This window comes from Labrus bergylta, chromosome 15 (genome assembly GCF_963930695.1).
Source record: "Labrus bergylta chromosome 15, fLabBer1.1, whole genome shotgun sequence".
NCBI classification, from domain to species: Eukaryota; Metazoa; Chordata; class Actinopteri; order Labriformes; family Labridae; genus Labrus; species Labrus bergylta.
Window position 1 is genome coordinate 15,619,686 of NC_089209.1, and position 23,807 is coordinate 15,643,492.

Genomic DNA, 23,807 nt, shown 5'->3' on the forward strand with positions numbered 1-23,807 from the left:
AGGAATTACCACTTGTTTTACATTTTAGCTGAGGGCTTCAACTTTTAAATCCTGGATTCGCTCCTTTGTGTCAACAAAACTAGCATGTTTGGCTTAGAAAATGGTTGCCTTAGGTATGGAATACAATTACTCACAACCACAAACTGTGACTACGGGCTATATTGGCAACCCATTTTACAAAATAACCAATTATGGTGTTCCAGACCATTTTATTTGTTCAATATGTTTCTTCTGGTTCTCCTTTAGAGATGATTGATTGATGTGGATCGAGTGGTGTCCTGGTGCTGCTGGAGGAGTCTGGACATGATTTTCTATATGACCGTTTATTCTAAGCTTCACATGCTGCTAAAGCTGCATAACCTCAGGCTCTCCAACATTTCTGAAAATAAAAAAGATTAAGCTACAGGATATGAGGCGACATTGAACAGTAAGTGCTTATCAGAGTTACTGATGTGGAAGGCTGCTGATTATAATTGTCCTGATGGGCCTTCATTTATTTGCATGTCACGCTAAATAGAAGATGACTGCAAAACTTCCCCGTGCATATTTTACTCGACTGTTTTTCACAGACCCCCATGCTCCAGCGACTGACCGAACAAAGAACAAACAGATCTCCAGTTACGATCTTAAAAGGGTTCTGAAAATGAACATGCGGTTAAAGGATTAAAAAAACACTCGTTTAGTTTGATTCTGTCTGATGTGTTTGTACAATAGAAGCAAACCAACGCAGGTCTGCTAAATTATCAGAACTGGAATTTCAGAGATGGCAGACGTCTGTGCGATGCATTCAGACATTCCTTATTTTAGCCTGACCTCTTCCAGATGACTGTGTGTGTGTGTGTGTGTGTGTGTGTGTGTGTGTGTGTGTGCGTGTGTACATGTGTGAGTGGGTTTTCCACATGTGAGGGACGCTCACAGTAGAGTCAGTCAGTGATCAACTTTTAACAATTTTGTCTCAATTCATTTTGTAGTCACTGTTTATGTTTTTTGTGAATCGTTTTATTTAGCCTTAAGTGACTTATCGATGTGTGTGATCTTGATGGCCTAGTTTTACAAACCTGCTTTACAATCCAATGATGAGCATTCTTTTAATGAATGTGTTTAATCAAGTTAACACACAGCTTATCTTGGGTCCAGTACTCCAGCTCAGATATACTGAACAGTGCACAGAGACTGATTGTCATGCGAAGTTACACAGATCCAGCAGCTCTTTTCTGCCGCCAGCTTTCAAGTTAAATTGGAGGCTGTAGATGCCAGATTATGAAATGAGTAAAGAATTCCTGAAATAATAACTGACGTTTTCCTTGGTTCTGCTGTTATGATTTTTAAGACCTTTCATCAAGTGTCAGACAGAGTGCGATGCTGAAACAGTAGAGTGCAAGGAGTTTATTGCAAAATGTGATAATGATGATTTTGCAATAAATGGTGCAGCCCTGCCCAGAATGTGTGCTATTTAGGATTTAAAATCTGGATGATAAGGTGGAGACGGAGCTGTTAACAGTGTTTTGTCAGTATCGGTAAACGACTATCCCCGAGGCTAAAGTCTAGATGAACAATTGAAAACCAGAGTTGACTGAGTCTCCCGGAACAGTTTGTCATCCTGATTGTTGACAATCTGTTTTTGTTTTTGAATCACTGCAGAGCATCTCAACAGTAAGTCCCTATTCTGTTTACAACAGCTACGCCATGAGATCATTTGAGATCACATCAAGTAAAGCTGCTCCCCCTCAGGAACAGAATAATCAAATATCCTGTAGTAAGTGATGCACCATTGTTTGTAAATTGTGTTGTAAGTCACTGTTTAAGATTAGAGAGATGAATATCTGTGAAGTTTCTTCTTATCTGTTTGATGTAACCTGACGTTGGAATCAAGTCATTTCAGATTCAACCCTACTGTCCGATTATATGACATGTTGATGTCTAACTGTATTGTTTCAGATACAATACCCAGAGACAAAGATGACCTATTTTGTCGAGTCAGCAACCACGACAGGAATCGTGGGAATAATGGAAACTTTGTGATGACTCAGCCAAATGAATCTTCTTAACTTACTGAGTCCCATGTGGCTGTGAGGGCGGATTCTGAGCGAACACAGAAACGCTGGTCTTCTTTAACCACATCAGACCCCGGATGATTCATCCCTGAGGAAGCTCAGAGGGGTTGTCTGGATGGTGTGTATAGGCGTCTGTGTGTGTGTGTGCATGTGTGTGTGTATATGGGCACGTGAGGATTGTGTCCTTCTCAGTTACACAATCTCTGTGTCCTTGCCGCTTTGTGAGAAGACCTTGTTGGCATCTTGAGTCATCTGAAATTGGCATCTGTGAAATTTTTCTGAAAGGAGGAAATATTCCTCAGCATGGCTAGATATCTCCCTTTAGACATAAAACCTTGGGACGATTTCGGGAAATTTGCTGAGAAGACATTTATTTGGAAATAGAGGGATATAATCCATTCAAAAATGCAGCTGAGTGTACAAACTATCTGTCTCACAAGACTCTTTGTTTCACAACAAAACCAACCCCTATAACAACAGCTGTGTCTTCCAGAGGTCTCATACCTAATCAATAATTCATGAGGAATGGTTTTGGCTGATATAGTGACAGCCAGATTGAGTGTTTGTAACAAAGAAAGAAATTCATCACAGCACAAGCTTACAAGTTTCTAATTGAAGATGGAAAAAAAAGAATACTGGCAAAAAATGTCAGAGCACAGGTTGTAAAAGAGTCTAATATTGCTTTTTATATCATTAAATATGAAATGTCTGTTTTTTGTGAAGTTGTTGGAAGAAAATGGAACACATTTAATATGCGTTTCTGTTGTTGATTTCTGACATATTCTTCTGTGTCGCATCTCAGCAGGATAATCTAAATCAGCCCCTTTCTCCCTGAAGAAACGAGGTCCACAAGGTTTTACGTGCTCACTGCTTTCTTTTCAAAACTTGCATTATAGTTTAGAAGACATTTACATGTATTTCCAAACACACATTTCTGTCAACAAAAATGAGAGGATGTTTAGGATATGGAAAAAGATATTTGATTGCCGCTCAGAGACGACCCTGCAAGACGTGTAGTATCTGAATACATGCTTCAGTTTCTCTCTCGGCAAAGTACTGTATCGTTTTATTACTCCTATGTAATGTATCTTTAATTATCAGTTTATCCATACATATCCAAAATGCTCAAATTTGCACAGGCTCCATGCTGTTATGCTGTAGTTTAATAATCTGGGAACAAACCCGAGAGTGGTATCAATCAATCTTCTCATCATATTGCAAACAAATGTATCTCCCATAAAGTAACTGTTCATTGAATGTTGTTGTTTTATGACTATATCTCCCATGTAGGTCTTCTTCTTTGGTGTTAAATAAAACCAACCAGACTCAGAAAGAATGATCATCACGTTTTTTCTCAGCCACAATCACACAACCATATCAGAGGCTCTGGTGTCCTGGTCAGGAAACGATCAATTAACATAGATTTGTTAATGTGTGGTGTAAATGAGCATAGCTTTGTCTGTCATTACGTATTACAAGACAGATTTACAGTAAGGGTTAGATGGTAGAGTGGGGTTAGTCAACCACTCGCTGGTAACGAGTTAGAAAATATGCAACAATCATCTCTTTACACACAAACACAGGCATAATGCCGGAACAAGCACGCACACACAGGCTCTCACAGTTTTCTCCTTTATTCATGAACTCTGAAGAAGATTTTTAGTGCTGTAAATGGGACCGCAAGTTCATCCTAATGTGACTCATCGAAAGAACAACGCAAAATGTGTTTGTGTACCATCCAGTAGGCCTCAGGACAACTGGAAATGACTTGAAAAACAACTAAATTAACTCCTGGCTTCAGAATAAACTAATTAAAGTCCATCTTAGCCATTAAAAATGATGACTGCTTATGGATGCAAAGCTTTTAAATTGCACCAAAGCCGACAAACAACAAACACTTTTGAAATATGCAAAAAAAGGACAAGAAAACGAGTTACATGGGAATTCATTACAGCTGGATAAAGAGTCAAACAGACCACTTTCTTCAGAAACTCCATGCACATGTAACTCTTAGAAGGAAAAATTAGAGGTCAAAGATGTATTCAACTAAAACACAAGTTACTGTCTGTGTTGATCTTTTGTTTACCACATCTACATGAAATGTGGAAGACTTTTGGTGACATGCTAAATGTCATTTTGGCTTTACCATACTCATATATTTTTTTTACCATACTCATATTTTTTTAATCATTTTTTAGCAAAAAAAAAGACATAGTGATGAACTATAAACCATTGTATATGTAAGTTGTTCATACGGCATCCTGCCAGCTGGAAAGGTATCTTTATGAATGATAACAAACGTCTCAAATCAGTGCAGGCTGACGTTCAGTATGCAGCCTCAGATATGGTAAAATAGCTCCAGCAGGGCCCGAAGCCAGATCCAACAGGGGAAAGTTTGGGGATTTCTAGGTTTTGTTTTGTGCTTGACTTTTTTAAGCAATTTTCCTTTAGGAATTGATTATATTGTCTCAGGGGCTTTACAAACTTGGATGTTTTAACCCTCAATTTTTGTAGCTGTTTTTGAGCCAAAGCTTTGGCTAACATGCATTGTAGCTTTAGCAGATGTAACAGATTATAGTCTTTTTTATCACTTCCCAACTACAGCGAATAAATTAAGTTTCATTGCAACTGACTTTTTTATCTATGAAATGTTTTGTTGAGTTGGTAACTAAAGGTAACTAAGCTAACAGTCAGATTTTTTTTACACTGCAAAAGTGTCAAGGTTCATAGCAAACTATGCAGATTCAAATGTTTAGCATGCAGAGGTTCGAAAAATGGTCCATTTCAGTTAACTTTTTAAAAAGTTAGTCATGTCATTATCACTAGTAGCACTGTGTAGCTAGGGTTTTATGAACACTTCCTCATTTTTATTTGATGACTTAAAGCTGTATTAAAGGCAAAATAATTCAATAATGTTTACTTAAGTAAAATATATGAGATCCCTAAATGCTGCCTATGGTTTGATATATCTTTACTGTGAAGTCCTGCCCTCTCTGCCTGCATGTGTTTGGTTGGTTTGGTTTAACTTCCTTGTCCCCTTCTGTGGTGGAATTTCTGTAGTTATTTAGATTATAATATACAGATGTCACTAGGGTTATTCACTGTTCTCTAATGTCAGTCAGACCTGACAGAGTTCAGTTGTTATTAGAACACCAAGTACAGCTTAGAGAGTGTTACCTGTTTTTCCTGATATCTGCAAGGATGTTTGGTAGATGTATTGTCTGCTCGAAAAGTTCTGCAGATGTGATTGAGCAAGACACGAGTACAGAAGTGTGATGTTGAATCATGTCTCCTCATGAATATTCTTCTTATGTATAAACTTTCATCAACGTAAGCCATCTGAGTCAACTGAGTCTTATTGTGTGGAGTCAAGTCTTAATAATTTCCTCAACACCTTCCTTGATCTCTCTTGCAAATCATTTATCCAATAAACCTTTTTCTCCAGCACGTCTCTACTACTATCTCCACGAGTTCCTTCTAAATGGCAGCTTACCTTGATGAAGATAACAATATGCTACAATCAGCCTATTCTACCATTTCCAGACACAGGCACTTGTGATCTATGGTAATTTTAGGTCAATTTTGGTGAATTTTGGGCAACCCCAGCGTCTAGGGACAGTGAAATTGCTGGTTGCCTCCGAGGAGTAGTCATAGCTTGTCATGGAGGACCCAGGTGGTTTATAAAGATGTTTCAGACACATAAAACATGTCTGGTTTGTTCATAAAAGTCGGGTACACGCTAAACGATTGTTTTATTTGGGACACTGTGAACTATGAGACACAATATAACTGAAGGTTATGTACTGTAACCCAAGTTCTTTAGGCACATTATAGTGGAACACACGTCCAGCCTTTTTCTATTGTATCAAGTCTATTTGTAATGTTTTGGACATATTATAAAGCTTATCATCATTTATCATAACAACCACTGGCTCTTTCATTGTGAGTGAACTCGATGAATTGGCAAACAGTCTCTATTCAAAGTCAGCCTATTCCAACATTCCGGGTGTATTCTGTGTACCGACTGTAATTTGTTGAATAAGACCCGCACAAAAGACTAAATGCCTTCCTGAAAACAACTGTTCCAAATTTGCCTCTTTGGTGCAGACATTTGCAGAATGGCTGCCTTGTTTCGTACAAAGATGCAAGGGCTGCATGTTTCCCACAAAGAAGAGCTTTCCTCTCTTCTTGAATCTTTTTATCGTCCAACACAAAATAAGTTGACAAATCCTGTGCAGTTATAAAAAAAGTCATCTCTATCTTTGTTTGTAAAGCAAGTCAAGTGTAGCATGCACATGTACATGCACACGTACACAAACATATGTACTATTCTATTGATATAGCTTTGTAACTTGGAAGTGATTAAATTACACACCCAAAAACTGCAAACACTGTGTGTGTGTGTGTGTGTGTGTGTGTGTGTGTGTGTGTGTGTGTGTGTGTGTGTGTGTGTGTGTGTGTTTCAGGTGTTACCACAGGTCGTTGGCATTTCAGGCGCAGGTAATTGTCAGTAATTCCCAAAGTGCAGCACACTGGCACAGGTCACCCCGCCTCTCTGTGTGACGTCAGAGCCTGACCTCGGCTATAGCAGGGTCGTAGGCAGTGGGTCAAACCTTTGGCAGTGCATCCAGTTCAGATTAACATTAACAGAACGTGACAGTGCTGAGAGGCTTTGAGCTCTCTGGGGCAGAGGATTAACTACTGACTGCTATACCTGCAAGGGCCTACCTGGAACTAATACTGTCCCAATTCCACACTACATACTAATATAAGACGCTAAGTATGCTCAGCGATGTCATTATGAGATTTGCTGCGTTTTAGAATAGCAAAGAAGGCATTTTTTTTTCACTTACAGTTGTCGTTTTCAGGGTCCTGGTGGAGGTGAGTCGACACCAGCAACATCTCTGAAAAGGAAGGAGAATTAAATATTGAGCTATTGGAAACAGAATTCAAAAAGAAACTGACACTCCACCAATTTTCAAATGGACAGTTTAAATGTGATAGATAATACTTCTCCGCCTGTGAAAACCCAGACAAGAGATTATTAAATATTTTAAAAACAAAGTCTTCACAGGAAGGGCTTGCTGACTGAAAGTCTACGATGGAAATGTCAGGTGGAAACAGAAACTTTTTTTCATGCAATGTGGGAGTGTATACTGGATTGCCTGCTTTGGAGGAAAAGTATTAGAATACATAGGGAAGTGTTTAGATTTAACAGTATCTAACTGCCAAGACTATATGCTTACTTGGAGACCAAACAGAACTGCCCAATATATCAAAACATGACTTTGTAGTAGTGATAAAGTAAGGGGTTGTCAGGGCTGCTTGAGTGATCCTCTGATTATGGAAAAAGTACATCTGTACCAGATATTAAAAATGGATAGAATTTAGAATTTTAGTCCCAAATGAGAGACAAAAAAAATCTAAATTTCTACATATAACTGACTAAAGATTAATAAAGCACTTATATAGTATCTGGGTTTGCAAGTAGTAAGCTCTATGCTCAAGGAAAACTAAATTAAAACACAATTTATTTCTAGGCAGGGCTAGACAGTGTCAGGCAGTATCAAGACAACTCAAAGGCCATGATAAAATCATCAAACTAAACAGGAACAGCAATGCATCACACCTCCATCAGGCTTTTTTGTAGGCATTGGCTGTACCTTAAACTTACAAATCTCTAAAACCTTAAAACGACATATCACTCGTCAACACAGCTAGCTTTAGCTATAAATTTCATTGTGAATAACATTTCATAAAACTGTGAGCTTTTAAAGAGCTTTTTGTATTTCTTCACAAAGCGTTCGAGAAAGCTTTTTTAAAACAAAGAAAAAGGGAAGAAAATAGAGCTTATGGCAGTGTAGCCTATCTGCGTATCTGTCCAAGTCCTAGTTACGGGACTTATGGCAGAGCCTGGTCCTGAACCAGATGAGAATATAATTAGTGACCACAATGTGCTGGATGTAGCTCATGTTGACTTTCGCTGCCACAGTTAAAGACTCTCTCTGTTGGCTGCATCTTAAACTTCTTGTTGCACTAAAACTAACTTAAAAACTTTTGTTCTGTGCAGTGTATGGATTTACATCTCACCATCTATGCACCATGGCAAATATGATACAATGTAATCAAAAGAAGTGGCTGTCTTGCATGTAGGAAAAATCCTGAGAATTAGATTTCCTGAAGAAAGGGAACAACATGTAACTGCTTCCAGTTAGTTTTTATTCTAAAGAGGAAAATAGTTTCCTTCAAAATATCATCAAACTCGTTCAGACATATAACAACACTGTTCACAATAAAAACACACATTCATCACAATGTAGGAGGCTGTAAAGTAGTACTGAGGAGCTTGTAAAAGCCTATTACACACTGTGTAAAAACCCTTTTGTTATAACGTAGGTGGTTGAAAATGAAGGGCATTTTTACAAGTGGGGTTTGGTCATAGAGGTTATTGGGGTCCTGTGAAGCAAACGGAATGACGTCACAGGCTTAAGCTTAATAAACAAAACAGAAACAAACAGATAAATCAGATATTACCTCAACACAACAGTTTTTAGAATCTCTGTGCAGGTTTAAGTATGGCTGAAGTCAGGACAAAGAATGTTGTTCGTTTTTTTAACAGAGGCTACAGCTTAGAGCTGAGACTCACATTTCACCAGCAGACCAAGCAACCCTGCACAGTCCGCTCCCCCATAGAGAAACCACCCTGAGGTCTGCGTCTGGTTTCTGTCTGTGGTTTGCGCCCTTGTGTGACTGACATGTTGTACTACAGGTCAAGAAAATATTACAGTAGACCATATAATCTCGTTCCTTTATACACTATCTGCAGTAATGATCTTAACAACTGGTTAAAGCTGCAGCTCTGGTTACATATAATCTGTCAGCTATGTATTCAGAGAAATCACTTTTCATTGCATTTTTTTTTTTTTTTACCTTTCAGTAGAAAAAATGTTGAACACACAAACATACACTTCAAAGAGATGTCCTTATTGTGCATATTGATCTCTACTTACAGGTTTTTATCTTTGTTTTTATGTAATCCTGAAACTCATGAATACAAATCTGCATAGATTTAAAACAGATATTTTTAATGCTTTTAATTGTCACCGGAAACAAGTTTTGAACTTGTTCTAGTGGACATGGCATTATTTTTATTTGTTTCGATTCATGTTTCTAGAGATTTGATGACTATAAATCTCGTGTTCTGCCCTTTTTAAAGTCTCCTTAAACATTTGATGCAATATCTGTCTTTATAGGCAGCTAAATGGTAAATAGTATCGTGCTTTTATATTCTTCTGACAACAAAGCACTGTTACACCGCAGGTCACACCGCAGGTCACACCTACCCATTCACACACTCAAGATAGATAGTGCTATGTAAAGTGTCTATCAGATACATCAAACATGTGGCTGCAGGAGCTGGGGGTTGAGCCCCCGACCTCGCAGTTCAGAGACAACAGACTCTAATGAGCCACAAGGGCTGCAGTGGCTCAATGGTAGAGTGGTATGCACTGTCCCAAACTGTGACTATCAATCATCTGGTTTCACCTCTAGTATAGGTTATTGGAGCTGAAAAAACTGCCAAAAACGTGTCAGTAACAATGCTATTAAAGCAGGGAGAATGGACGAAATCATTACAGTTTTAGTTAGACAGCTAATGAGCTGAAACTCAACAGGAACACTCCAATGAAGTGGTGCTGCAGGTTTGGCTGATAATTCTCTGTAGGATCACATTGTTGGTGTTTCAATCATTACAGAAGCTACATCACTTCAGTTTATTCTTCTTGTGTGCACTGCAAATACCTGAAAAGTGTCACACCTGATGCACAACAATACTTTAGACTGTTGTAGCAACTTTGAGTTTTCACCTTGGTCAGCCCACTATGAATAACCACACACTGAGGAGTGTCAGGCCTCTGCACTTATTCACTATCCTGTTAGAGCTGGTAGTTGTTGTGTAACATCACGGACATCAGACAGACATCACTGTGGGAGAGTAAGAACATCTGGACCTGAATCTTGAGCTCTGCCAGCTAAGAGTGTGCCACAGGGATTCATTTTTGTTCCTTCCAAGTTTACCATTTATTTACATAATATATACAGATCATACATGATAACAGATAAAGTTTGACCTGTTTTTTGTTGAGAGGGTTTAGCTAGATAAACCCTTGGATTTAATCTTTTGTAACTATAATTAATTTATTTCCAAGAAAAGATTACTGAAGTAGTTAGTTCTGCCGCCACTCTAAAATCTGTGAACAATTCTGCTCTTAGATTCACGGTTGGAGATAATTATGTTATCATTTTCAAAGAAGATGAAGATGTGCTTTATTAATCCTAAAAGGGGAAATTCAATACAATAGGCTCTGTTGGTTTTTCCTGCATGCCGGATGTAATTATTGCTGTTCTTTATTATTGTTTTTAAGGTTCCCTTATCAGAAAATTACCTTCTTATATCTCATCTTTACTACTCTGAAAATGTGGTTCATATTCAACTTTCTGCAATGATTCACTTGTGCTTCAGGAACCAATTAAGATTACTTTACTGGAATTATTTACAAACCCTCCGAAAATTTAAGCACTTACACCCCTCTGTAATTTTAAAATCTGATTTCCATCCAATACCCCCCTGTAACTGCTCAAACTGATCCTTTTTGTTTATCATTTTGTTTTGTTTATGTCTGTTCCTGTTATCCTGCAATATTATATTTAATTTTCAGTATAAGTGTAAACAGGGCGTCGCTGCACCTCTGCCATCCCTGTATAAATAGAGATTCAACAATGTATGTGTGTGGCCGTGCAAAAAGCAAAGAGTGGACATGTGACATGCAGGAAAAGAAAAACAGAAGGGAAACTTCTTCAGAAAGACGATGATGAATGAAATCGGCTATGAGAAGAGAGAGAGGAGAAGCATGACACGATGAATGGGTGAAAAACAGAACTAATAAAAACTGCGGTATGACTGGAACAGGAGATCTGGGCTTAGACAAGAAGGGAAAAATTAATGGGCATGGGCAAAAAAAGGAAAAAAAATTGAATTTTAATAGTAACAGTATGAGGTACTTTCTGCATGGCATGCTGTGGGCACTTTTGGCCACACACTACAGCAAGGGGAAGGTTTTATCTTACACAGAGGTCAGATAAGGATACAACACTGTGTCCTCTTTTGTGTGTACACATCTAGATCATATACAGTACGTGTGTGTAGCTTGAATCCTATATTCATGGGAACCACCAGTTAAGAAGCCCAGTTAGCCTTAATATGGCACATCTTGTGAGCCACTACAGACGGAGAGGGATCAGCTCCTGAATGAAGCCAGTTACATCTCAGCCTGATGCATATGCCTTTCAAATTAAAACCATATGTACAAACTCTGACGCATATGGACTTGATCCAGATAACACAGAAACTGTGAAATCAGATGCAATGGAGAACCTGTTGCGAGGACAGGAGCACTAATTAAAGTAGAATTGAGCCATTTAAAAGGGAAATTGCTGCACTTTTCTGCACATGATTATTGTTTAAGCCACTGTGTCTAACCTGAGACAAAAACACCAACAGTATAATCATAATAAGTGCATGAGGATTGTGCATTCATGGACATATATCAGGAGAAATGTCACACATACACACCTGCAGTACCTACAAGCAGAGAAATCATTGACAATAGTAAGTATATATATCAGAGCCAAATCTCGTTAAGCCTGTAATTTCCTGGCCGCACATGCTGTAACAGAGACAGACCACGCAAATACATCTTGACTGAGTTACTCCTATCGGTGCAACTCCTCTCACACATCATTAAATATCACACTAACCTCCACCAGTGGATGTATGGTTTTTGCACTGTTGTATGAATTTTTCTGCATGTGCAAACAGACACTACATATTGCAAAATTCTGACCTCCCAATTATCCCAATAACAGGCCTGTGAGACCAAAATTACCGCCTTACTATGGGGAATGGTTCGGAAAATGTGGTATTTCCCCAAAAGGCTGTTTTTACAGCAGAGAGTGCAGCGCTCCAGAGGTATGTGGAAAACGTTTCTTCCCAGGTGGTTGGCCGTGAATGTGCCATACAGAAGGACATTTCTTGGTGGTTTGTGTGCAGTGTGTTCCATCATAAGCTAATTTATTTCTGATGGATGCAAAAAAAGAATTGAAAGTAAAATACCATTTTGAAAATAGTAGCACCAGATATAGAACGAAATGTGAAGTCCATAAAGAGTTATAACGAGTGTAGGATTTACAGAGACTGACTTTACAAGCTGTATAATGGACCAATCAAACTGGCCTACAAAATAGCAACAAGAACGCTCTGGTCCACCTTCAGAACAGAACCCAAAGGCTTCAGCTAGACTCTTCAGTCCCCCCCTATGGTGGAATAAGTTACCAAACTCTCTTCGATCCACAGAGTCCCTTTCTACCTTTAATAAACAATGAAAGACCCAGGTCTTTCATCAACACCTCCCCACTTAATGACATTGATGTCTAATGATGATATTGATGGTGCTGTTGACGTTGATGAGAATATTCATGATGATGATAATTTCAAGAGGCTGTTGTTGATGTGGTTGTAGATGATAAAAAAAAAAAAGGATCTGCTTATTGAAATGTCAAACAGCAGGAGAAAGAAAAAGAAAAGACAGAACTCAGATGAAGAAAAAAATTATAATAACAGGAAGTTCAGTCACCAGCACATGACTCTACAACCACACTGACACACAGAAGAGCACATTCAGATATGATTATACCGAAAGGTAGATTGCCTTGTTTAAAAAAACATGTAATACACCCTATAAATAAGAACATCCTTCCCTTATTACACCTGTGACAACTCAAGTCTTACTAACTTTTACAAATTTGAACTAGAATCTTGACACAAATAACTGCTTGTTAATGATGCAGATCTGTTTTTTTTTTTTAGGTCCTATCACTTTCTATTATTGTAATATGTTGTTTTAGGTTGTTCCTATTGTACATTTTTAAAGTGATAACACACTTTGTTCACTATGAAATCTTTCACTTTATCTATGTCTTGATGTCATGTTGATTGGAGACTGATTGGAGATATGTTCATTCATCAGTCAAGCAGGTTACCTTGTTAATTTACTGTACATCAATAGAGTGTAACAAGCCACATAAAATGGTGAACCTCCAAACGAACAAATGCTCAACACCTCCACGATAGGATGCTCCCAAGATGGTCAGTTTCATAAAGTAAGAGGTTTTGTGTTGCCCGAGCAAAACAAGCTGCAAGCACTATGAATACTATAGAGTTCAATAGCAGAAATGAACTGAAAAATCAAGACAAATGCAGAATACATTTTGCCAGTAAAAACTACAGTTACATCGTTTAGTTTAGTTTGGAATGTGCATGCAGAATTTACCACTGAATCTTCATGCCGGCTATTTATATTCATGCCAATTATTCAGACAGTAATACTGAGATAAGTTGTAGATAAGTATTTACAATATGTCTAGCATGAATAATGTCTTTTTTTTATATTAGCCTATATTTTATGCACAAACACACAAAATGTGGTTCCTCAGCGTAACATTAATTACTTTTTTTTTTAATGTGGAAATTACAAACATGTCTTCAAATGAAACATAGTCTTAGGGACCAAATGTTTCCTTTAGGCCCTACACACAGACACACCTTCTTTCTCTCCCTGCCTTTCTTTTTATCTCATTCATTATTTGGTTAAGAGCAGCTCTTTTATAGGCTATTTGGGTACATTTAAAACAGTGCAGCTGGATCTGTTCATGGTAAGTAATAATAGGAGTAAATCCACATATTTACAAAGGAAAATGCTGAGTAAACTTTTGAATTAGAGGGCGAAGTCCAAAACATGCTGTAACCTTTACGCTTAACACCCTAGATGTAAGCCTACATGAAACCTTTTATTTCACTTGATTTTTAGATCTGGATTTAAGATAGACTAAAAGCCTACTTTTAGACCTACTGTGGCTGTATATCCTCAATTATATAGGCTATCTAATAAACTGGATCAGATATTGCAATATGAAGGCCACCTCCGCAGGATATCTGGGGATTAATTTTGGACGTGACTAACTGTTTGAGTACAGGAGACTTCCTTCAAAGAAACCTCGTACTTTATCCTGCAGGAGTGCGAGAAGTGGTGTGTGAGGGAGGGCAGGCGAAGAGAGCATTCAATGATAGCATGACAGCACCATCTACTGGAGTGACAGAGGCAGAGACGACAGAGGGGGATACCTGCTGCATTCACAAACTAAATAGATGTCAAAAATAGGAAACATTTAGTTTTTTTTGACAAAAAAAAAACAACCGTTCGTGCCACCTTTATTCATTCACAAAAGTTGAATTTGTTATAATGTAGGCTATCCTATGTCGTTATTTAGTTTTTTGATCCGTGATTTTGTTGGATAATATGTCAGTTTAACATTTCCTTTGTAAAAAAAACAAACAAAAAAAAAACAAATAAGGTAATGAGAATGTGATTTCTTATTGAGGAAAACGGCCAGGATGAGCTAATGACGGATGCGCGCGCGCACACTCACACACGAGACACAAGGGTGAATCCGCGCATGCGCAATGCAATCTGGCTTCTCGGTGTCTAGGAGATTGCAAGAAGATGATGAGCTGAGTCTGCCGGCACGGACTGAATGCATAATTGGCCAATCTTAATCATAGATTTTTACTCTTGCCTTGTCTAGTTTCTTGCCAAATTGCTGTTTAATGTCGAACTGTGGCGTTAAGCGTCGCGGTGTAGAAACTAAATAGCAGTGACGCCGGGAGAAAAAGCGAAGCAGTTACTGAAAGGAGTTGAGCATCAAATTGCACCGGATGTCATTACACGCTCTTAAATATCGAAGACGTAAGTAACAGCGACGTTTTGTCTATGTTGTGTGTCTGTATTTATTGTACGTGCTTTCCCTGCATTCACATTTAAAACCAGTTAACACCAAGTTTTAGGGGATATTTATGGATATTTAATTTGTCGCGTTAGTGGAAAAGAGGTAATTCCTTTGTCCACGGCATGCCAACTTTCAGTGGGTACACCTCACTTTTCATTACATGTATTTTTAGTTCGGTAGGTAATGTTAACACTCGTTGGCCTCAGAAGCTTACCCACCCACCTGTTAAGCCTGTAGCCACAAACCCGTAGCCTGCAGGGTATTTAATTTAGCCTGCCTTTAAATCCCTGAATTAAAAGTTGTGTAAATTATGTCATTGCACTGAGTTTCCCTTTTTCTGAAAATAAACAACTTTTTGAGAGGTAGTATTATTTAAAAAAACACACAAAAAAAAGTACTAGCTTTATTCTCTCTAATTTCTGATCAAGGCTTTTGTGTGTGTGTGTGTGTGTGTGTGTGTGTGTGTGTGTGTGTGTGTGTGTGTGTGTGTGTATGTGTGTGTGTGTGTGTGTGTGCCATTTCACATGTAGGGAGATAACCATCGGGCAGGCTTGTGGGTCGTTGGGCATTTGTACTTAGGCCTACATCTAAGCTCGTAGATCAATTGAATTTAAGCCTCTTGGGCGAAACCTGCTGACACATGCGCCCCTGTCTTTTTGTGTGCGCACAGACCCGGTTAACCCTCTCGATCTCGTTTCCCTCCGCGGCCCACTGCATCTAATCTAACCATGAGGCGTTTGTGTGCTAGCATGTGAAATCCTGCAAAAGATCGTCCTTCCTGCTGATTTTTTTTTTTTTTAACCACTCGTGGAATATTACTTTAAATACTCTTTCCTGCTAATCAACACTCAGTGGTGGGCAGTTCTCGTCACTGTATACATAGTGATTTATTATTTAAAGGGCATCTGATCAGACGCATAGGATTAATTATAGATCATTATAGAGACACCTTCTCTCGGCTCCCAGATGGATAACACATTCTTGTTATGTAATGCTGCTTAATTACAGTCAGTGAGATGCACATTTCCTTCAATTATTACTTTAAGTCTGTTTTTTTTGTGTGTCATAGCTGTTGTTAGTAAGCTGAAGAAGGTTAGAGATGAATAGAGGTTTTATTACACATATCTTATCGATCTACATCTCTTGAATCTGATATCTTTTTGTCTGTAAGGGAGGGTTACGTTAGGAATGCAGAAAAAAGGATTTAGGCTACCTAATATCCTCCATCTTATTTCTGAAAATGATCTCGAACACTCGTTTTCTGACTAGCAATCATAAGAATCAGTGCAGAGTGTATTAAAATCATGTGGAGGATAATGTTTATGTACAGTTTGAAATGGAAAGTGAAGAGAGGTGCTAATGTGCTCTTTTTGGATGTTTACAGCTACGTCAAACGAGGGGAAAGTCTAATGGAAAAACTTTCCTTGCACTTACAATATATTGAGCTGAATGGCCCTGATAAGCATTGGATTTGACACAGCTAATTGTCTAAAAAGCCCTTGTTTTTCATCTCTCTGGCAAGATCTAAACCCTCAACTTTAAGAGGATGCAAAAAGATTTTGTCTTAGAGTTTGGTCCAGGCTCAATTTTCTTAACAAATGTAGGCTAACCATCAACATATGCAAGCTAACCATGGCAGGGATCAATAGTTTACAAGAGTGCAACATACTTGATACACACAGTGATTATGTAGAGCAGCTCCTCGTGCTACTAGTTACATTAAAAGGATACGCATGGCCTGTAATTTTCTGTTGGGTGGGTCTGACTGACTTGCATTCTCTTGCCCCTCTCTCTCTCTCTCTCTCTCTCGGTCTCTTTCTCCTTCCCTCTCCCTCGCACAGTGTAATCAAGACCAGAGCCATGGAGGTTGTAACACATTTTGTGAATGACACTGTAGAATTTTACAAATGGAGCCTTTCTATAGCAGGTAAGATCTTTACCGTCACTTGTTTCTGTGTAACAGTTTGCTACTTCAGATGCAGGAATACTGAATGTCCATTGTACGTCTTGTCACCCAAATGATCAGGTATATCTTGTGTGTTATATTTGTTGTCATTTCAGAAATTCTACCAAAAGTCAGCTTGCGTTGTCTAGAATTTGATGATTTGTTACATTTGAAAATTCAGGGAGAGCATAACTACAAAACAAACTGTACCAAGTCAGAGTTGAACATGAAAGCAGCCACACGTAGTTTCTTGCAGTAACTTTTGAATGCAGGCTGCAGCTGCAAATGAATTGTTAAGACAAAATAATTAAGCTGAGGGCCTTATAAGAAACTTAATGAAGTGGTGACTTCATTAAGTTTCTGGTGACTTCCTGTGCGATGCACCCCTGCCTTCACAATAAGGCTATTAAGTAAATTGTTACCATTACTCATAACAATTAAATCAACTGAAACAAAAGGGCAAAAACTGCAAAAAAACTCTTGACTTGTGTCAACTGGTTGTAAAGGTTGTAAGGGAGGGTCTGTGGATGATATTTACAGTAAACGTAAAGGACAATACCATATTTATCCATGTGTGGTAACGAGTATTGAACTGTGGTTCTGTTGTATCACCTCAAACTTTTCACCAATGAAACAAACCCTTTTTTCTTCAGACAAGAGGGTACAGAACTGGCCGTTTATGTCATCTCCCCTCCCAACTCTGGCCATCAGCTGTCTGTACCTGCTCTTCCTGTGGGCGGGGCCTAGATACATGCAGGACCGCCAGCCCTATACACTCAGGAAGACCCTTATAGTGTATAACTTCAGCATGGTGGTGCTCAATTTCTACATCGCCAAAGAGGTGGGGAAACAGTTTAGGTTGCATTATTTATTTCATGTATTTACAACATAACTTGTACTTCTTTAAAAGGGGATTACGAGGCAATTATACAATGGATCCTCAAAACATCTTTCAATACCAGTGTTGACTTGTGTTCAAAAGGGAATATCTGGAGGCTTTTTGATAAAAAAACAAACACCCCCTAGAAAATGTGTTTCAGCTCACATCAATGTAACATGTAGACTATAGAAACCCTTTTCGAGGGAAGCTGTTCTTACTCCACTGTCCCCATTAATTAGACATAATATCTCCTTACAAGTACAAAATCAGTACTTAACCCTGTCAAATTGCTGTCTCTCTGGTCAGTCACGTTACAATCATGCAAGTTTGACTTTAAAAATAAAATCTTATCTGGACTACACATTATTTCTACTAAGTATCTACCAAGTGGTTGTGTGCATTCAATAATCTTTTATTACAGCCAATTACAAAGGAGTACTTTGTGTTTTGTAATACATTCAACCATTGAAAAACTGCAATATGCAAAGCAGAGGATGGTATTTACTTTAGCAATGACCAGTGCCTGATATGTCGTTCAATTCTTTTTCAAATCTGCTGGTTTTGTAGAAAATCTGTTAATGTTTGCTTGCTCAGTTCAAGAGAAAAAAAAGTGGGATAACTGGTGTTCAGATAATACTTTGGTCATTGCTTCCACCAAATCAGAGTTATAAAATGTCAGCCATTTTTCTTTCAACCTCCCCTTGACTTTATGTTTTCTTTCTTTCCATCAGCTCCTACTAGGCTCTAGAGCAGCCGGGTACAGCTACCTCTGTCAGCCTGTCAACTACTCCAAAGATGTTAATGAAGTCAGGGTAAGCTACAAAAAACAAAACACACATCCACAAAAACATCCCAATACCAATACATAGATTCACACCACTCTGTGAGCGAGGTACTGAACTGGTTGAAGTATACGGATGGTGTAATCCGGCTGTTGACGTTAAGGAGATCACTGCATCTATATATCAGTGCCTTTAGTTAAGTCAGGGGTTAAAGGAGAAAATAAACACTGTGATAAAGGTTAATTTATCTAGTGGGTTCAGGACAAAGAGGGCGCGGCCTGCACTCAGATAGGTCGGAGTAATTGATCTCACCACTGTAAGACTCCACCCACAGCTCCACCTTCAGGCCTTCCATACTGGCATGATGCCACACTTGCCATGGCTTAAAGAGCAGCCATGTGGGTACGCTGTGCTTGTTTCTCAGGCTGAGGGGAGTGAAGAAAAGGGAGGGATTTCTTACATCTACAGCATATTTGATTTTCAAATCTCTGAACTTGTCTATCTTGTTTATTAAAATGTTATTATTAAACTCAAAAGTGTCAACCTTTCCCATCTAATAAGATCATAAACGATCCGTTGACAACTAATCAGAACTGAAATATTCATTGAAATATTAATTTCAAGCAGCTATTATTATTATTAACAGCTTTTATTCATAATAATAAAAAAAAACCATGTCTGTGGGGCACCAGTAGACCAATGGTTATTGCGAGCACCGGGTTAAGGCTGAAGTCTTTGAAAGTGGGCGGGGCGGCCCTGGTTCAAATCCGACCAGTGGCCCTTCCCGCATGTCATTCCCCACTCTCTCTCTCTCTCCCTGTTTTCTGACTATCCACTGTCCTGTCTCTGAAGAAAGGTATAAAAGCCCCCAAAAAATATTTAAAAACAAAATAAACCATCACTGTGAGTTGGGCCAATATTATGTATGTTGTACAAATATTCCTTATATGAGATACTAAAGTCCTTGCTTCATACAGCCCATATTACAATATCATATCAATCAAGCTTGATGCTTTACATTTCCATGTTTTTCATGTGCTTGCCTAAAACTTTATTCTTTTCACCATTACTTTGTTTAAAAAGATAACGATAAAAACTACTCTCTGCTGTTTTTTATAATATTGAAAAAGGTGTCTTGCATGCAGTAATGAAGAAGCTGATTAATTGAATATGTTCATTTTGCTCTGCCCTCATGGAAGACAGAAAGTGGAAGTGGCTAATCTTAGCCGTTTATCTTTCTAGTATCCAAAAAGTTGAAAACAGCTTAATAACTATTTATCAGTTTTCCAATTATTCTAAAAATTCTTAAATTTAAACAAGGAGACATGGCCTTCATGTGAAATTGGTGAATGGACCTGTAGCTTCACTGATTTGTAGAAGTGTATGCTGTAATGTCTGTTAAGTGTAATCACAGCAAGCAGCTACCTCCAGTGTTGAGCCAATTATGTCCAAAACAGTACAGTTCTTCCAGTAACCACTTGAGGCCGGCTGCAAAAGCTGAGAAAGTCCCATTTACACTCGTAATAAAATGCCTATTTTTACAGCAGAATTAAAGATACAGATACAGATTTAAAAAACTGGTATGGTCTGAATAACTGATTTCTTTATCCTAGACACTGCATTGCATGATGGATGAAATGTTTTTATAATACTTGCTCATCTGTTATCTGTTACTCGTTATTTTAAGGCTAAGAGTTATTCATAAGTTTGCATGATTATGGGCGTGGCTGATTTGACTGACAGGTGGGCATGTTGTAGCTGTTTGCCAGGAGGATTCATGCCCGAAGGTAACATTTCAAACATGGTGGCTGCCTTAGTTTGACTTCAAATGGCTGCTTCAGAAACCACTCAGACTACGTTCATGTTTTATGCAGTCTATGATTTGTGTCATCTTTTTAAGATGTTATGGCATACAGTCGCGTTAGAGCTGCAGTTACTCACCCCAACCTGTTTCTTGTCTTCAGATAGCATCTGCTCTCTGGTGGTACTACATCTCCAAAGGAGTGGAGTTTCTGGACACAGTCTTCTTCATCCTGAGGAAAAAGTTCAACCAGGTCAGCTTCCTTCACGTCTACCATCACTGCACCATGTTCATCCTCTGGTGGATCGGCATCAAATGGGTGCCTGGTGGACAATGTGAGTAGAAACAGAAATTGACATTCTACAATATCAAGACGTTAAATTCATCAAGTATCTTACATTTGACTCATGAAGCTATGGCATCCAATTACAGACATGCCTTTTTCCAAATAACATGGCCACTATCACATCTGATCCAAATGTAACCCTCCACAGCATTCTTTGGTGCAACCATCAACTCCTCCATCCACGTCCTCATGTACGGTTACTATGGTCTGGCAGCTTTGGGACCTCAGATGCAGAAGTACCTCTGGTGGAAGAAATACCTCACCATTATTCAAATGGTAGGTTTAACTTTGACTATACTTGTGTTTGTTGTAAAAATTATACAGACATGGGGCGCGCTGGTGGCGAAATGGTTAGGGCGCGCGTCCCATATATTGAGACTCTCATCTCGAGCGGTAGGCCCAGGTTCGCTTCCACCCATGGCCCCTTTCCGCATGTCATTCCCCGCTCTCTCTCCCCGGTTTCCGACTCTATCCACTGTCCTCTCTCTGCATTAAAGGCACGAAAAGCCCAAAATAAATCTTTAAAAAAATAAATAAATTGATGCAGACATGTAATGGTTATAATTCTTAAATCTAAAATTGGGGAAATGTACTTCTTAAAGCTCCTGTTAGGAACTTTGGGTTTATTTTGATTTGTGAGCCTCCTGTGAACAAAGCAATACATTTAATCTTTGAGTGGATTTTGTCCTAAACCCTATGCAAGTCATGTTTTCTGATGAAAAATATCCTGCTAAATTTTAACAGTCATATATATCACTCATTGAGAATATTTGCTAGTAGAAAAAATGTCAGCAAAGTCTGTTTTTGTAGCCTGCTGTTAATCACGTCATCTGAAAGCATTTTTGCTGCAGCAGTTTTAGCCATCAAAAATAACTATATAGAAATAATTCATCTTTATGCTGATGGTTTTCTTATGAAGCTCATAAAAGACACCCATAGTTATTTTAGTCTGATTCATAAGCAGCTAAAAGCTACACACAGGAGCTTTAAAAAGACAAAAATGTTCTATAAATTCACAAGTTTGATGCAAAATACACCAATCATTTATTTTGAGGAACTAGATATTTGTGAACATTTTGAGTTTGTCTGTCTACTTAATTTCTTCATAGTATTTTATTAAGAATGTGTTTGAAATGATACACTAATGCAAGGCCAAAGTGAACTGATTCAAATTACACATGGTCACCGGACCAATTTCTGGTTTCATGTTGTACCTTCTGCTCAGTATGTCACATTTTTACTGGATGTTTTGGCTTGGTTTTGTGTATATTTTATCATGTTTGTAAAAAATTTGCAATCAACAGATCCAGTTCCACGTGACCATTGGCCATGCAGGCTACTCACTCTACACAGGATGTCCGTTCCCTAACTGGATGCAGTGGGCTCTGATTGGCTATGCGGTCACCTTTATCATCCTTTTCGCCAACTTCTACTACCATGCTTACCGGCGCAAACCCTCCTCCTCGCATAAAGGAGGCAAGCCTGTTGCCAACGGCAACTCAGTGGTAACAAACGGTCATAGCAAAGTGGAAGAGGTAGAGGACAACGGGAAGAGGCAAAAGAAAGGAAGAGCAAAGAGGGAGTAAAAGGAGAAAGAAGGTATGCTTGGACGTTTGTTTAATGGGTCAAAGAACGAGGGAGGGGTGGGGAGGGATAAACAGAGAAGTTCAAACCAGACAAGCTTCATCGTCCCTGCCAGTAATGTAGAAGGAAGATGCAATTTGTGACCAACTTTGAAAGGGGGAAAGGGTAGCAGTGTGTGTTTGTGGCTGTGTCTGTCAGGGTTTTTGAGAGGAAGAGAAGGGTGTTGGTTGTTTCCATAACAGGTTTTTTTTATTATCAAGAAAAGCAGAATGCTGTTCATGTAGGAGCAGCGCTCTCCTGTCCAAATCTGTTTGGGACCATCAAAGGACCAAAATATTAAAAGGAACTACAAACTACTCAGCATCTATTAACTTGTCAACCAAAATTCCTCTCCAACTTTTGTATTCTGGATACCACTATTGTTTTAACTGAAAGATTAAATAGTCTTTAATATGCTTATTTATATTCTAGTTCTCTAAGAGAGTTTTATTTTAACTATTACCAACAGAAAGAACATGCAGAAATTTATACCAAAGGTGTTTTTTGTCTTGGATCACGGGAGACATTTTGTTTACGAATTTAGAAAGACAACTCATGATGTTGTCATGACTGCCATCAATTGTATTCAAATAGTTATGACTCTGCGACAACAACCAACCCCTGCTGTTTCAAACTGTTATAACTGCTGCATTCTCAGAGAAACAAGCTACTTTTATTTGTATTCAATGTGAATTAAAACCTGGAGGGAGGGGGGCTGTAGTTCCTTTTAGAATGTATGCAAATGTGTGGGTATCTTTCTTATTATGTGTCTCTGTGGGTCCTCATGATTTATTTCATTTTTTGCTGTGCGATGTAGCTGAGGTACAAGAATAAGAGATTGAAGTTCAGCTCAGTGTTGTCTCACTGCCATGTAGGACTGAAGGGAATGTCTTCCTGAAAAGCTTTTTTAAAAAACAATTGTTGAATTCATTGTCTTATTAAAAAAGGAAAGTGTCCCAGCTTTTGGCTGCACATATAACTGAAATAAAGACAATGTCAGCCCCCCCACAGTTCATGTCTGTGTGTCTTTGTTAGTTCTTGTGTAAAGGAGTTGTAGGTTAACTACTCTACTGTTAAGCAATGTCGTACCTAAGATATAGGATCAAGATGTGCCCCATAAGGAACCTAATCTTTAGGGAATAGCCCTCCCATCCCCCATCTCCTCTGCCTCCTCATCCCTTCCTTCCTTCATCTCTCCCTCTTCCATGTTGGGATCTGCGGGATGGAGATAGCTCTTAAAGGTGTGTGAGTGAGGCTGAGGTAGGTTGTGTCTTTGGCCTGTCCAGACAGATCTGTCCTAATCTTTGGGGGTAAATTGGCTTTAACTCCAAAAGAGCTTATTTCCACGTCACTCCGTGAATTACCCAAGAAAGCAGGTCACGGGAAGAGAAGCCTCCACTAATCTGCCATCAGGGCGCTACAGTAACTTTCAAACTGTATGGATTAGTTAACATTAGGCTGTGATAATGTGTTTTT

At 38.7% G+C, this 23,807-nt stretch overlaps 1 protein-coding gene and 1 long non-coding RNA gene across 3 annotated transcripts in view; one reads left to right on the forward strand and one right to left on the reverse strand.

Moving 5' to 3' along the window:
• The window catches only part of LOC136182732 (uncharacterized), a 66,485-nt gene extending 45,852 nt beyond the window's left edge, over nt 1–20,633 (reverse strand). The window contains exons 1-2 of the long non-coding RNA XR_010668778.1: nt 20,503–20,633; nt 6,908–6,958 (exon numbers count right to left, since the gene is read on the reverse strand). This is a non-coding gene — a long non-coding RNA (uncharacterized lncRNA). The remainder of the gene's footprint in view (nt 1–6,907; nt 6,959–20,502) is intronic.
• Nucleotides 14,630–23,341, forward strand: elovl4b (ELOVL fatty acid elongase 4b). 2 transcript variants are annotated; one of them, XM_020642078.2, is made up of 7 exons: nt 14,630–14,914; nt 16,796–16,881; nt 17,553–17,740; nt 18,511–18,591; nt 20,526–20,697; nt 20,857–20,984; nt 22,013–23,341. In XM_020642078.2, exons 2-7 carry the CDS (start codon nt 16,815–16,817, stop codon nt 22,292–22,294), a joined length of 918 nt encoding a protein of 305 aa, XP_020497734.1. In that variant the 5' UTR covers nt 14,630–14,914; nt 16,796–16,814; the 3' UTR covers nt 22,295–23,341. The 2 variants fall into 2 exon arrangements, with proteins under 2 accessions (XP_020497734.1, XP_065819967.1); XM_065963895.1 differs by lacking the exon at nt 14,630–14,914 and adding an exon at nt 15,560–15,808.
• Nucleotides 23,342–23,807: the final 466 nt, after the last annotated feature.